Raw genomic sequence first — 15,711 nt, 5'->3', positions numbered from 1 at the left:
TCCTGCTCACAGCTTCATTTTCTTCTGTTGGGAATGTTTGTCAAGTTTTCTGATAACTGGGGAGAAAGAATCCTGTACCAGTGATACCTTTTAAAGGAGGGGAAGTGACATTCACAGTAATTCACTGTTCTTCTCTCAGAACTTGAAGATTACCTCCATTTTTAAACCTTCTGATTTTTTTTTCTCTAACTGTACATTTTTTTTCTTAAATTGTGGTATTGCTTGTCTTAATGGGGTTCTTTGGGGAAGTTTGCCTTCTGTGTGAACAGCTGCGTCAATTCAGAGGTCACCTTGCAATTAAGCACCAGTGGGGTGCCCAAATGTAAACTTATCCTGTGCTCTCCTTGAGCACAGCTGCCCCTCAGACTGAAAAAAGGTGAAAGAAGTATGATAGATTATTTGTGTTTAAATAATTTTTATAACCAGAAGTGACAGCATTGCAAGAATGTTTTTATACAGGTGAGATTATGACTCAAGTCACACTATGTTTCCAGATATTCATGTGATTTTGGGGAAGGAGAATGAGGTCAGAGAAAATAAGTTATCTGAAGAGATGACTTTCTTTTGCAAAAGAGATCTTTCAGAAGCCTCAAGTCTCTATCTGCTTTTTTACACAGGTTAAATCTCTATCTGAACAAAGATCTCTCACTTGCTGTTGGTGTTTACAACCTTGTCCAAAAAGCTTATAAGCCATATCCGGTGAAGCTTTATCGAGAAACTAATGAACCGGTTAAAACAAAAACAAGGACATTTAATGGAAAAACGGGCAGCTTGCTCCTGCCTAGTGACACAAAAAGGGCTCAGGTAACATTTTGATTATGTGCCTGCTTTTTTCTTCCTCTGTGATGTGGGGGACGAGATGCTGATTCTCTTGCTGCTTTTGTTTGTATTTCACTTTCAAGATGAGGTGCAGAAATATTTACATCTGTGTGCTGCTGGGGATAGCCTGGTCACGCTGAAAGTTATGCAGAGTGAGTTTTTTCTCTGGTGTGAGTGTCAAGGGAAAGTGTGCTCAGGAATACAGGTCACTTCTTTCTGTAAGGCAGAATCAGCTTGTCAGAACCTGACCTTATGTGGTGTTGTGCTATCACTGCTGGTGTTATCTTTTGATTCACTAGGAATACATTTTGTCCCTTTTCTTAAACATACAAGTGGGAATCACAGCAGAGGGTTGGAGCTGTTTTCCAAACAACAACAAAAAAGGGCATATTACCTCTTTTTTTGTTATTTTGTTCTTTGTTTTGTCTCCCTGCTTGATAGTTTGGCTGATGCAGATTGAATGCCATGGTCTGTCCAGGCACAGCCTTATTTGAAAGCAGGATATGCAGTTGCTAGGTATGTTGTCACAAGTGCACTTCGTGTGTCTTTCCATGCCAAAGGCTCCTAAAGTTGTTGTCTTAAGATTAAACATTAAGTTTATTTGTACTGGACATTAGTTTCTTGAACTAAAGCACAGGAGATGAACAGAAACCTGAGCATTAAGCCCTGATATCTGACTTCAGGAGCTGGACTACAGTGTGTTTTTGTGTTGCATGAGTGATGCTTCAAAAGTGCTTTTTCTTGGTCACTGTTTCTGCCAGGACCAGGCAGCTAGTGTGCGCTTGCTGGAGGAAGTTTAGAATCACACAGAATGTCTGAAAATGTCTGATCCAACCCAGCCAGGAGGAAGACTCACAAAACCAGATCAGGTTGCTCAGGGTTTGTTTGGGGCATCTCTTCATTAGAGATGCGAGAGCCTCACTGTGCCAGGGTTTAACCGTTTTCTTAGGAAAATGTTTCTTGCTAATGTCCGGGTGGAATTTCCCTTTGGATAATGGTCAGAGATTGTGATTTGATGTTTCAGTGTGCAATAATGATGGCAGTTTGCTCTGTCTTGTCTGTAACCCTCTTTGCAGTAGGGGAAGACAGAGGTTGCATCCCCTTCCTGCCTGCCCTCCCCACCCTTGCAGTTTTTTGGGGTTTTGTGATTTTTTTTTAATTTTTTAATTTTTTTTTTAATGCTGGCAGCACTACTTTCTGCTCTTTCCTGGTTTAGACGTATGGGAACCGCCAGATTGTGCTGGAGAAAGAGGAAACGGAAGAATTAAAGCGGTTTGATTCTCCAGGCTTGTTTCTGATGGGCTTCAAACCACTTTCAATGCTAAAACAACACCACCATATCAAGCCCTCCCAGTTCATCTATCCAGAGGAGTCACTAGTAAGTGGTAAGTACAGGTGGCATTAGGGTAATCAACTGATTCTTAGTGGGGATCATTGAGTATAAAATCTCTGTCTAACTTAAAAACTTGCTAATGTTAAAAATAATAGAATTAACTGTTACTGCCCCTCTCAACTGCAGTTAATTCTTGTTTTCTTCAGTAACAGAAGAGCTGATGTGGCTTCATATTTCATCCATTGTGGCAAGCATCTAAGCAAAGTATGCAGATGTAGTCCCAAAATATTTGATTTTGTCATTCGTGAGTGTGGAGGATCCTAGTACCTGACAGGAATGCAAAGGTGGTTAAAAAACCTAAACAAACAAAAAACAAAGTCCAAACCAGTGAAGAACATTGCTCTTTTTAAGTCTGTATCAGCTGAGAGTGCAGACATAATACTCAAGAAGTATGGTTGAATTAACAGTACCTTACAGAAGAGGACGATGCTTAGGACTGCTTTTTCTCCCCTTTTTATGTGTATGTAAGTCTGCTTATCTGGAAATATAGTGTTAATCCATCAATAGTAAAGAAAAAACTCAGCTTCTCAATCTTTGGTGGATAAAGAGGACAGAGTTATGATCATATGCTTTACAGTGTCTGACTAAAGAAGAACCTTTATGCTAACTTCTCCAGCTTAGCAGTTTCCTGAATCAAACATCTTACTTATTTGTCCATCTTTTCCTGACCACCATATCTGGTAATATACCAAGCAAATGTGTGTCTTGAGAGGAATGCTGCAGTCTGAATTCTTAACGTGTTACTTCTGCAAAAGACCCTATGATGGGCTGATACTGTGGTGTCCTAACAGAAAAGAAAGAGGCTTTGTAGGTACCCGCTTCCAATTTGCAACTGGATTTTGTTGCTCAGGTGCTAGTGATTTCATTTTTTTCACCAGAACTCTCACTGTTCTGGTCAGGAGAGACACTAATACTGTCATTTTCATGGGCTTCCCCTTCCCACAGCTGATGTTTACCTTTGCGGTATTGCAGACAATTTTTCAATATCACAATATTTCAAAGAAGTCGCAGGTTTTGAAACTGTAATATCTAAGGTTGCATTCCTGAATGAAGGAGCAAAGTTGCCAATGTGACCAATGCAGTCTTTACCTTGCAGGGAGCACGACGCTATTTAATGCCTTATTGATGAAGTGCTTGGAGAAGGAGGTGATGGCGCTGTGCAGATACACCGCCCGCCGGAACACTCCCCCTCGCTTTGTGGCTCTAGTTCCTCAGGAGGAAGAGGTGGATGAGCAGAAAGTGCAAATTGCCCCTCCAGGTACCGGAAGAGATGTTTCTGTTCCCTGCCTGACTGGATACAGTCAGCGTAATAGCATCCTGTTTTGCGTGAAAATAGTCTTAGTGCTGCTCGCAACAACTTAGTCCTTTCCAACACCCCTTTCGTTCAGTTTCATCATTGTAAAATTTGTTTTTAAAACCCCAGATGCATCAGTGCTTGCTCAGGTATAATGTGGCTATAGTATTTTTCCCCACTTTCTATCTCTTTTTAGCAGATTCAGGCAACTGACCTAAAAATTAAAAGCACTTTTCTCTGTTTGCTGACTAGACAGAGTGCTCAGAATTTTATTTTATCCTTGGATACCTTTTAAAGTATTACATAAATAGTCTCGCGTACTGAGCCTCACACCTTATCAGCTGAGTGGGGAATGATTTGGGAGCAAAGGTGGACTCCTGCTTTTTTGCGTTTTCTCACCTTTTTAACTGGAAATTCTCTTCTGGGATAATATAAAGCAAGGAAGTAACATTGCTTGTGTATAAAGCAAAGAATTTCAGAAATAATGTGTGGGCATTAACTTAGTCTTCAAACAAGCCTTTTTCAAGCTCTTACCCAGTGAGAGATGAGGCAGGTGGACAAGTTGTTCTCCTGCACATAAAGCAAGTCACAAGTATCTGGCTCTTCGCTATGCATTTAGTTTGAATCTCTTTTGAAATTAGTGATGTTGGTTTTATATATGTTGAGATTGGGATTGAGTGTCATGTTGTAGGTACTAGAAAGTATTACGGATTGCTGCTGTAGCTAGTTTGGAGTCATCAGACCTAGATAATAAGCATCTCAGTCTTTCCCAAAAATTATTGTTTTGAGGATGTGGTATAACTGTTCCCTTGCTTCCCTCTCTTCTGTGTAGGTTTCCACATAATTTTCCTACCCTATGCAGATGACAAACGGAATGTTGATTTCACGGAAAAGGTGCCAGCCAGTCGAGAGCAGGTGGACAAAATGAAGGAAATAATTCAAAAACTCCGATTCAAGTACAGGTACGTGGAGATAAATAGTGTGCAGAGGAAGAAAGCACAACGCTACTGCGTGCTCTGTTGTACATGTCATTCAGCCATGAGATGAGATTTTGATGTTCTGATGCAAATTGCTTCCCATTGGAGTAGCTTTGTCCATACTTTATTCTTAATCTTTCTAAAGGCCCAGACAACACGTGCTTTATGTAGCATGTTCTGGAGTTCTTTATAGAATTGCTCTTGTTCTCTGGGCTGTTGTAATTTGTTGCAGAGGTTTCACATTTTATTGTGGTTCTGCCAATCTTGCACATCAACCTGGATCATTTAAATTGGAGCACTTCAGAGAGAATAGTTAGGCCTTTTTCATTATAGCTAGGATAAACTTTATGAAGTGCTTTTATGGGAGATTTTCTTCCCCGGGTATGTGGAAAGTAGCATAACTTATTAAAGTAGAATCCTTCTGTCTCCATCTGTCTTGCACAGCTTTCTAAGTCTCAGACACCTTTGATACATGACAGGATGGTGATTCAGCAGGTAAATTGAAAAGAGGAATGGATTGTTGTGTGAGTTAGAGGGTAGTTTTACTTTGAAATAAGTTGGTGATAGATCACGTGTGTCTTGTCTGTTGTCTTGGCAGCATGTATTGACATTTTGGGGGATTCTTGACAGGAGTGACAGCTTTGAGAACCCAGTTTTGCAGCAGCACTTCAGGAATCTAGAGGCTTTGGCGCTGGATATGGTGGAACCAGAACAAGCTGAGGATCTTACAAGTGAGAATCATTGGTGGGTGCGAAGGGAGGTGGGGTAGAGGTCTCTTAGCTTTGTTCTAAATCAGAGATGTGCTGGTACAAACCTAAAGGTCTTTTAAAAAATATTTCAGTCATGCAGTTCCAAGATACAGAATTCTGGATGTGTCCATTCTGATAAAAAATATTTCAGTCATGCAGTTCCAAGATTCAGAATGGACACATCCAGAATTCTGTAATATTGAAACCTTACACAGCAGGACGCCAGCAATCCAGGAGATTCCTGGAATGCATTGATGATAATTTCCTTCTCCAAGTGGTAGAAGAACCAGTGAGAAGGAGTGCCATGCTGGACCTTGTTCTCACCAACAAGGAGGGGCTGGTTGATAATGTGAAATTTAAGTGAAGCTTAGGCTGCAGCTGCCATGAAATGCTAGAATTCAAGATCCTCAGGGCAACAAGGAGAGTGCGCAGCAAGCTCTCCTCCTTGGGCTTCAAGAGAGCAGACTTTGACCTCTTCAGGCCTCTGCTTAGTGGAGTACCATGGGATGAAACCCTGAAGGGGAGAGGGGCCCAAGAAAGCTGGTCCATATTCAAGGACCATCTCCTCCGTGTCCAGGAACAATGCATTCCAAAAAGGAAGATAGGCAAGAATGTCAGGAGACCTGTGTGGATGAACAAGAAGCTCCTGGACACAAAGATAAAAAGAGAATTTACAGGAGTTGGAAGAAAAGACTGGGTAGTTGGAAGAAAAGACAGGTAGACTTGGAAGAATACAAGGAAGTGGCCTGAGTGGCCAGGGATCAGGTTAGGAAAGCTAAAGCCCAGATAGAATTAAATCTAGCCAGGGACATCAGGGGTAACAAGAAAAACTTTTATAAGCATGTCGATGATAAAAGGAAGGCTAGGGAAGATGTGGCCCCTCTCCAGAAAGGAACGGGAGAGCTGGTCATGAAGGATATGGAGAAGGTGAAGGTTCTCAATGACTTCTTCACTGGCAAGGGCTCTAGCCACACTGTCCAAGTTGTAGAAGCCAAAAGCAGGGACTAGGAGAATGAATCCACCTACTGTAAGTGAAGATCAGATTCGAGACCATTTAAAGAACCTGGAGGTGTACAAGTCCATGGGACATGATGACATCCATCCACAGGTCCTGAGGGAACTGGCAGATGAAGTTGCTAGGCCACTGTCTGTCATGTTTAAGAGGTCATGGCAGACTGATGAAGTACCCACTGACTGGAAAAGGGGAAACATCACCCCCATTTTCAAAAAGGAAAAAAAAAAGGAAGACCCAGACAACTACAGGCCAGTCAGCCTCTCCTCTGTGCCTGGCAAGATCATAGAGCAGATCCTTCTGAAGGCTCTGCTATAGCACATGGAAAACGTGGAGGTGATTGGTGGCAACCAACATGGCTTCACCAAGGGAAAATCCTGTCTGACAGATCTGATGGCTTTTTATGATGGAGTAACAGAATCAATTGACAGGGGAACTGATGTCATCTGCCTGGACTTGTGCAGGGCCTTTGACACTGCCCTATGTGACATCCTGGTCTCCGAGTTGGAAAGAAATGGATTTGATGGAGGGACCACTTGGTGGATAAGAAATTGGCTGGAAGATCGCACTCAAAGAGTTGCGGTCAATGTCTCAATGTCCAAGCGAAGACCAGTGACAAGTGGTGTCCGTCAGAGATAAGTAGCGGGACTGGTACTATTTCGCATCTTTGTGGGCGACATGGATAGTGGCATCGAGTGCACCCTCAGCAAGCTTGCTAATGACAGGAAGTTGGGTGATGCAGTCAACATGCTGGAGGGAAGGGATGCCATAAAGCGGGACCTTGACAGGCTTGAGAGGTGGGCCCAGGTCAACCTCCTGAAGTTTAACAAGGCCAAGTGTAACGTCCTGCACCTGGGCCGAGGCAAGCCCAAGCACAGATACAGGCTGGGCCATGAGTAGATCAAGAGCAGTGCTTGGAAGAAGGATTTGGGCATGTTGGTGGATAATTAGATCAGCAAGAGCCAACACTGCGTTGGCGGCCCAGAAAGCCAACCCTGTCCTGGAATGCATCAAAAGATGTGTGACCAGCAGGTCGAGGGAGGTGATTCTGCCCCTCTACTCTGCCCTTGGGAGACCCCACCTGGAATACTGCGTCCAGCTCTGGAACCAACACAAGACAGACATGAAGCTATTGGAGTGAGTCCAGAGGAGGGCTGAAACACCCCTCCTACGAGGACAGGCTGAGAGAATTAGACTTGTTCAGCCTGGAAAGAGAAGGCTCTGGGGAGACCTTGTAGCGGCCTTCCAGTACCTGAAGGGGGCCTACAAGAAAGTTGGGGAGGGAATTTTTACAAGGGCCTGTAGTGATAGGACGAGGGGTAATGGGTGGAAGCTGGAAGAGCATAGGTTTAGACTGTAGGAAGAAGTTCTGTACCCTGAGGGTGGTGAGGCACTGGAACAGGTTGCCCAGGGAAGTTGCAGATGCTCCATCCTTGGAAGTGTTCAAGACCAGGCTGGATGGAACACTGAGCCATGCCAAGGGGCTTGGAATTAGATGATCTTTGAGGTCCCTTCCAACCCAAATCATTCTGTGATTACACTGCTATCACTTTTAAGATCAAGGAAAAATTGATTACTTTGCTCTCCAAAATTAAAACTGAATTACTTTTTTTTTTCCTACGGTGACAAATGTTTTCTCTGAAATTCCTCTCTTAAAAAGAGTCTAATCAGTATTTCAGTCTGATAAATGGGCAGAATTAGAGAGTTGTTCTGCTGGGAGACAACTTTGCCACCTTGTGGCTGTGAGAGTTTCTACGTGAGAATATCTTGTCGGTGGATAGAAGCCTGCTCCTGAAGGGGAAGTTATTTTTTAAAAATTACATTGTGCTCCAGGAACAGTGTTACAGTAACTATTTGACTCTTCTGAAGTGGTACCTAATACACGATCTAGGGCTCTGTGCTAGGTATCATACAAATACCTGTCAGGAACAGGCTGTTCTGCCTCAAACTGCTTGCAACCTGAGATCGTAACCTGCTCTATTTTAAATGTCTGAGATTAGACCTGGGTAACAGTGCAGCTGGGGAGGAGATCTTCCACGTTGCTTCCACCGTGTCAGTTTTGTTTTGTATATATATTTCCTATTCAGGGATTTATAGGAGCCCATTACCTACTGGTATTACCTAGAGCTGTAAATATTTCCTCTGTGAATATCCTAACGTAGCTCTTTGCATTTTGCATGCTTGTAAGATGCTTGTGTGCTAGTTATTACAGCAGCACGTCTGGTGACAGCCTTGTTCAGGCCTCCCTGTGATCACTGTGGTTTTGAGAGGGCAAATCTTTCTCTTTCATCAGTGCCAAAGGCTGAAGAGATGAACCGCAGGCTGGGCAACCTGGTAGAGGAGTTCAAGCAGCTGGTTTATCCCCCTGACTACAATCCTGATGGGAAGGCTGTAAAGCGAAAACAAAGTAAGTAATGATGGTGCAGACACACAACGTGGTGTCTCTTTTCTGTTTAGAGGCTTCTGTGTTTGCGGCTTGTCTTGTAGTTTAAAGAAGCTGCTTATGCAGCAACTCTCTTTACTCCTCTCCACAATGAAGTGGATTTATAACCAGTGGTGATTCTTAGGGAGTAGTAGATATTGTGATACTCATTTGAAGAACTGCCAAAATGAGAAGCTGCATAGGGAAGTATAGGAAGTAATGTGGGTAAATTATTGCAATTTTAAAAAAAAATATTTGGTTTTTATGACAGAGTAGTGAAAATGTTCATGCTTTCAGTTTGTGTTGGTGAGGAAGCAGAGATTTATGCATGGACTGTTTAGCAAGTTCAAGATAAACATTTAGCCCTAAAGATGCCTAGGTAACACTGAAGTACGCATGTAGTTCGGGAGTCGATGAAACTCTGCTTAAAGTTGGAGTGTCAGTTAGCTGAACTCGCTGTGGAATCATTGTGTTCTGCCGTCTTGATGAGAATCCATTTGAAGCTTTATTTGGGAGTAATCTTTCCATCAGAACACAAAGTTTCGCATTTGAGTTTGAGATGACTCCTGTCAATTAAATATTGCATGACTTAGTGAATGATACCTGCTTCTTAAAATGTGGAAACTAGGTCTGTGAGTATGTAGGTAGCTGTTAAAGTACCATGTGCTAATGCCCATTAACTGTGGTAAGTATAAGAAATGTAGATTTCTTAATAGAAAGAAACTTTTAAAAATCTTGGTGATGTAAAACTTGTCTTTCTAGCTTCTGATGGTCAGACTGAGAAGAGGCCCAAGGTGGAAGTCTCAAAAGATGAACTGCGGAGTCATGTGCAGAAGGGCACTCTAGGCAAGCTCACGGTACCTGTTCTGAAGGACGCGTGCAGGCTTTACGGGCTGAAGGGTGGCGGGAAGAAGCAGGAGCTCGTGGATGCTCTAACCGAATACTTTAACGAGCACTGAGCAGGAGCGGAAGGCCCTGGTTGACTCCCGTCTGCTTTAAATTTTGGTTGTCTTATGTGGATGCTGTGTCTGTTCAAGAGAAGGTGACTAAATGGTGCCTAGCAATAGAGAAACTTTTTACTCTTAGTTGTGAAACGTCTCTCCAAAGCTGGATTTTGTTCACAGTAGCTAATGGCAGAATTAAATTCACTGCTAACTCAGGTCACCCACTGCAAGTGAACACAGTTGTGCCTTCCTGGTTTCTTAATAAAAGTTATTTTGGAATTCTTACTTTGCAACACTGGCTATACCATCTTTGCATCACAAAGGCAGCAAAACTCATTTCAATGTGCGTAAGAAAACAGAATGTTCATGTTAATAGCACCACATAAACTCAAGCAGCAGATGAAGCCTGCATGCTAATGGAGGGTATAAATGTGGTGTATTAGTCTCCTACTCAAATCAGCCAGTCAGCATCAGTACTTGTAATCAACTTGGGTTCTTTTCTGCCATCAGCATTATAAAGATTACCAGCAGATCACAAAGGAGAAAATCATTACTGGGAAGCAGTTCCAATCCTTTGGGCAAAAAAACAGCATTTCACAAACCTGCATAGTGTGGTCATCCATTTTTAAATGGTAATACCAAAAACTGGTTTAAAAAAGAAAAAAAAAAGTTATGTTCCCTGGAAGGCTGCAAACATTTACACAAATTCAATTACTGAAATGGCATAGAGCTTTTCCACCTCGGTAATGAGCATGAGTCAGACTACTGTGTAGGCTTCTGTACTCAAAGCTGTGCTTTAAAATCAGAAGAATCAAAGTTGTGACCTGGTTATGTCAGTATTTTTATTTTTTTAATTGTACTTACAAGGGCTGCATCTGGGGCCATGTTTTGGTTTTTAAGCTTCCAGCCCTGGCATGCCTCACCTGTCTTGCAGTGCAAGATGACTAAACCCAGTAGTTATTGTCCTTGCTCTAGGAAACAGCACTAATTGTTCAGCTAAACTAATGTTCTATGGGCTGCAAAGGTGGGATACACAAGGTGTCTGTTTTGATCTGTGTGGTATTTTAAGTGTTCAGGGATTCCTGTTTGGCACACAAACTGTCAGGCAACTTGTGGAAGAATTAAGCCATATATTAAGGTCGTGCCCATGCCATAGCGTGGCACGCATATTGGAACCAGATATGACCACCCTGGCTGTGCCAGCACACTGCTCCCTTCCACCTTCTCAAAAGAGCAGCTCACAGTAGTGAAGCTACATAGTCTACTATACTTCCAGTCAGCCTGCATTATAGTAGATATATTTCATAAAGATTTGTCTAAGCAATCAATTTATTTTGCCCTTCAGCAAAGAAGTTACTGTAAATGCTTGTCTTAGAAAGACTTGAACGCAATAAAATAGTGAGGCTATCCTGTCCTTAATTCTGTGCATTTTCATTCCCCAAATGCTCTTGTTAACTTCTCTATTGGGCTTGCCAAGCCCCAGGCACAATGTGTTCCAGGCTTTGGATGACTGTGGTGTGTTTGTTCTTAGATCTTCTTCCTGGCTTTTTTTTTTATTTTTTTCCAATAGCAGGCTGTCACATTAAGCTGAGGTTTAACAGGGATGGTGATGGAAGGCTTCAGAGCAGAAAATTAGACAGTTTTGCTTGCTCAAGAATCCTTTATTTCTGCTCCTTATGTGCTCTATCTTACATCAGCTGTCTTGGCATGGTAAAATAGGGCAAATCCTTTATTGAGCTGTGGTTTTAAACACTACTAGCTCAACAGTAGAAGGGAAGAACAGCCTTTCTAAAACCCATACAAATGAAAGGACTCGCACATCTTTGTATTAAGTTCAAGGATGTTACTGTTATCAGCCACTTAAAGCAAATTGTGTCTGTATTTTTTGTATGTCTATTGTGAGCTGATTCCATCTGCTGGGGATGTACTTAGCAAGTGTGTGTATGGAGTTAGGGCCTCTGTGGAAATGTTACAGGAGAACTTATTTTCCCTTCTGCTGTTGTACCTGTTGGTTTTTCTGTGCTAGCTTTGCTTTGGCACCCTGCAATACAAGACAGGTTTGAGATGACCCATTCCAGGTCATATCAGACAGAGCTTTTGACTCTTCTGCTTAGAAGAGTAAAGTGAATTTTTTCTACAACATGCATTTAACTAAAACTAGCTCCATAAAACCATTGCTAATCTAGAAACCTGGTGGTGCCTTACTCTTTTCCAGAACATGAGATTATCTACCATTCTCTTCTTGAGACATAGGTTGACTTATCTGAAAAATTACTTTGCTCTCTGTTGTCTTTGCCATGACTTAAAGGGTTCATCTCCAGCCAAGTGACAGCAGCTTCCCTAAAAGCCTGAGAGATTTTTAGAATTACTGGCCAGGTGTAGGGTACTTGTCAGTCACACAAGGCTGCTCTCTACTATGTATTTTGTCCTTAAATTCCCTAGGAAAACCCAAGCTCACCGGTACTGTCCACACAAAGAAAACGGAAGGACTACAAACTAGTGCACTGCAATAGCATTTAGGAAATCTGTGAGCAGTTTAGCTTTACAAGTAGGAACACTCAAATTTGCAAATGCTTTCCCAAGGGAATGACAATTATCTCTAGCTTTGACAGCAATTTTATTTTTCTTAAAAAGTATTTAAAAAATAAGCAAGGTAAGAGGTTTCCCCTTATGCGCTGCCCTAAGACTTCTGCTCCCCATACACCTCTTGCAGAAGTCTGGTTTCAAGAGAAACAGTTGTGCTACATGTCCTCATCTTGGCTCCATCCGCTACCACAGCAGCTGCTGCCTCACGCAGTGTCTTATCCTCAGTAGACTAAACTAGTCAGAAACACAGAGTTAGTCACACCTGTTAGAGGCTGAAGCTTAGCAGAAATACTGCAACGTGGAGAAAGCTCCTGAGCGGGTTAAAAAAGCCCTGAGCAGGCAGATATATGGAGATATAGAAGGGGAGGATTTTTTTTTTTTTCCTTAAACATCAAACAGGAAACACAGTCATATAATGACTCTTCAGTAAGTAATCCAATGAGAATGAATGTGTTGAAAGGGAATGATAGAAAAGGGGGGGCGAGAGTAGGCAGAAACACTAAGAATTAAGCCATTATTAAACAAAAATGTGGCATTTTGAAATGAAACACTGATATCAAAACTATAACCTCAACTGAAGCTAGACATTTATTCCCCCTGACTTCACCTTTTCTATTCCATACACACTTAAAACTCATGGGCATTTAGACCAACAGTCTTTCTATAGCTTGCTGGACAGACTGGATCTGAGGCTTTAGCTGTGATCCCTCCTTGATGGTGATGGAGCAGGCAATGACAGGCCGGGAAACACCACATGCTCGGCCCAGGGCTTGCTTGGAGCGCACAAACACGTACGGTACGTTCTTGTCCTCACAGAGAAGAGGGAGGTGCAGGATGATCTCCAATGGCTCTGCATCTGCTGCCATCACAATGAACTCTGCTATCCCCCGGTTCAGTGTTTTGGTGGCTGTAAAACAAAGGGGAAAACTAAGTCCAGGTCCTTCTGGGAGGGAGTCACTCACAAGCTTGCAGCTGGGGTACTGTGCCCAGCGTTGCTCTCAAGCACAAGCAAGTGAGGCCAGCGCGGGGCTGCTGATGGGCACATGCACACCACTAGCGAGAGGAAGATGGGGGCAGTTGGGTTTGTTCAGCCTGGGGAAGCTGGTGGCTCATGGCTTAGACAAGTGTTCTCTTCGCTAGGTTAAAAACTGGCTGGAAGGCCAAGCCCAGAGACTGGTGGGGAACAGAGTTACATCCAGTTGGCAGCCAGTCATGAGTGGTATACCTCAGAGCTTGGTTTTGGGGCCAGTCTCGTTTAATCTCTTTATTGATGATCTGGATAAGGGGATTGAGTGCACCCTCAGTACATCTGCAGACAACACCAAACTGAGCGAGAACATTGATCTGCTCGAGGGTAGGAAGGCTCTGCAGAGGGATCTGGACAGGCCGGATCAATGAGCCAAGGCCAACTGTGGGAGGTGCAACAAGGCCAAGTGCCAGGTTCTGCCCTTGGGTCACAACAACCCCTGGCAGCGCTACAGGCTTCAGGAGGAGTGGCTGGAGAGCTGCCTGGTGAAAAAGGACCTGGGGGTTTTGGTCGCCGCTTTCTGGTGTAAAAGGACCTGGGGGGTGTGATCAACAAGTGGCTGAATATGAGTGTGCCCAGGTGGCCAAGAAGGCCAACAGCATCCTGGCCTGCATCAGAAATAGTGTGGCCAGTGATTGCCTCCCTGTATTCGTGCTCCTATACTTGGCACTGGTGCGGCCACGCCTTGAGCACTGTTGTCAGTTTTGGGTGCCATAGTGTAACAAAGACATTGAGGTGCTGGAGTGGGTCCAGAGAAGAGCAACAAAGCCGGTGAGGGGTCTAGAGAAAAAGTCTTTTGAGGAGCAGCGGGGGGAGCTGGAATTGTTTAGTCTGGAGAAAAGGAGGCTGAGAGGAGACCTCATTGCTCTCTACCATTATCTGAAAGTGAGGTGGGTGTTGATCTCCCAAGTAACAGGAAACAGGACAAGAGGAAATGGCCTCAAGCTCCACCAGGGAAGGTTTAGATTGGATATTAGGAAAAATTTCTTTACTGAAAGAGCGGTGAGGCATTGGAACAGGCTGCCCAGGGAAGAGATGGAGTTGCCATTCCTGGTCGTGTTAAAAAAAACATGTAGACGTGGCATTTTAGGATATATTTGAGTGTTCGTGCTAATGTTGGGTTGACAGTTGGACTAGATGATCTTAGAGGTCTTTTCCAACCTTAATGATTCTATCAAGAGAAGGCTGAGGTGGGAGTAGGGTGACATCACTGCTGTCTTCTACTGCTTTGAGGGGATTGCAGAGAAGATGGAGCCAGGCTGTCCTTGTGAGTGCACGGAAAAAAGGACAAGTTGCAGACTCTGACTAATGCATTAGGATGATTCTGGGAATATGATGGTATTTTATAATTTCTCAGCCCCATTACGGAAGGGTTTAAGCCATGGGACACGGGTCCTGAGAGGCTGTGGAGTTTCTATCCTTGGGGATTGTTTTTTCAAAAGTTCAATAAGGCAAAGCCCCAAGCAACGCAATCTAAATGTGAAAGGAGCCGCTCTCTGAGCAGGCTGCACTAGAGGTACCCTCAAACCCACATCTTTTTATGATTCTGAACTGGTTAGGCATCTGGTAATCCCAGGACCACACCACTAAAGTGTGCAGGATCACAGGACATGCACCAGGAGCACGGTTTGGACATCTACCAGAACTGCATAAAAGTGTTGAAAAGATTACAGCTTAGTTCTGTCCCTGAATACTGCTTAAGCAGGCTAGAAGGAGGAGGAAGGTGACAGACACTTGCAATGGCCAGATCTATTTAAAATTAGTAGTTCACAGCTAGAGAAAGCAGATAATCTCTAGCCACAGCTTCTCAGAAAATCCTTGCTAGGGTTTCTAGCATGTTTTGCAACACACAGGTCTCACCTTCATTGGCTCCCTTGCGTAGCTGCTTATAGTTGCAGGATTGCTGCACAAGATCCAGTAACGTTTTGGTGAGCTGTGCATCAGCCAGGGGGTAAGCTTTGGGATTCACTTCTGCCTCACTCTAGAGAAAGGAAAAAGTAAAGAGTATCACAACAGGAGTAAAAGAGGCTTTGCTGTGAACAACACTACACAGGCATCATATCCACCACATATATTGACTAATGGAGTCACCTCGCTGTTCTCAGTTGCTCTGCACATACACTAAAAGTCCCACTGCATTTTATTCATAAAGCGGGATTCTTCTCATATTCAAAGTGGACAGTATGTCTGCTCACACAGGCAGCCAGTTTAGATCCTACAAACTTGCAGCAGTGAACTTAGCGGGCAATCTTCAGGCATTTGCTGCTGCGGATAATATATAAAATGAAGGGGGATGGCACACAAGGAAAAAGCTACAAATTACAAGCAGCTCCTAAAAATTGACATCAGTGGCGTAGCAGAAGGGCGACAAGCGGCATTAACGACGGGCAGAACGGCAACGCCTTCGGCTCCCACCGCTGGGCTGACCCCAGGCCGTGATGCTCCGCTGCCGGGCCTCACACGCGGCTACGGCACCGACACTCCCGGT

General features: G+C 43.5%; 2 protein-coding genes across 2 annotated transcripts in view; one reads left to right on the top strand and one right to left on the bottom strand.

Annotated features, from left to right (window-relative positions):
* Nucleotides 1-9,674, top strand: part of XRCC6 (X-ray repair complementing defective repair in Chinese hamster cells 6) — a gene marked incomplete at its 5' end in the record, with an annotated part of 15,156 nt that extends 5,482 nt beyond the window's left edge. The window contains 7 exons of the mRNA XM_009866534.1: nucleotides 618-804; nucleotides 2,036-2,204; nucleotides 3,309-3,470; nucleotides 4,339-4,468; nucleotides 5,114-5,214; nucleotides 8,538-8,651; nucleotides 9,429-9,674. Of these exons, the coding sequence (XP_009864836.1) occupies nucleotides 618-804; nucleotides 2,036-2,204; nucleotides 3,309-3,470; nucleotides 4,339-4,468; nucleotides 5,114-5,214; nucleotides 8,538-8,651; nucleotides 9,429-9,625 (1,060 nt within the window). The remainder of the gene's footprint in view (nucleotides 1-617; nucleotides 805-2,035; nucleotides 2,205-3,308; nucleotides 3,471-4,338; nucleotides 4,469-5,113; nucleotides 5,215-8,537; nucleotides 8,652-9,428) is intronic.
* Nucleotides 9,675-12,576: 2,902 nt separating this feature from the next.
* NHP2L1 (NHP2 non-histone chromosome protein 2-like 1 (S. cerevisiae)) lies at nucleotides 12,577-15,204 on the bottom strand (the record flags this gene model as incomplete). The annotated part of the gene is made up of 2 exons (XM_009866533.1): nucleotides 12,577-13,103; nucleotides 15,084-15,204. Coding segments are annotated over 2 exons (384 nt in total), but the record flags the coding sequence as incomplete, so codon positions are not given.
* Nucleotides 15,205-15,711: the final 507 nt, after the last annotated feature.

The sequence above is a fragment of the Apaloderma vittatum genome, unplaced genomic scaffold (genome assembly GCF_000703405.1).
Source record: "Apaloderma vittatum isolate BGI_N311 unplaced genomic scaffold, ASM70340v1 scaffold2533, whole genome shotgun sequence".
Classification (NCBI taxonomy): Eukaryota; Metazoa; Chordata; class Aves; order Trogoniformes; family Trogonidae; genus Apaloderma; species Apaloderma vittatum.
The sequence above is the reverse complement of the archived record's forward strand: the minus strand, read 5'-3'. Positions and strand labels throughout refer to the sequence as shown.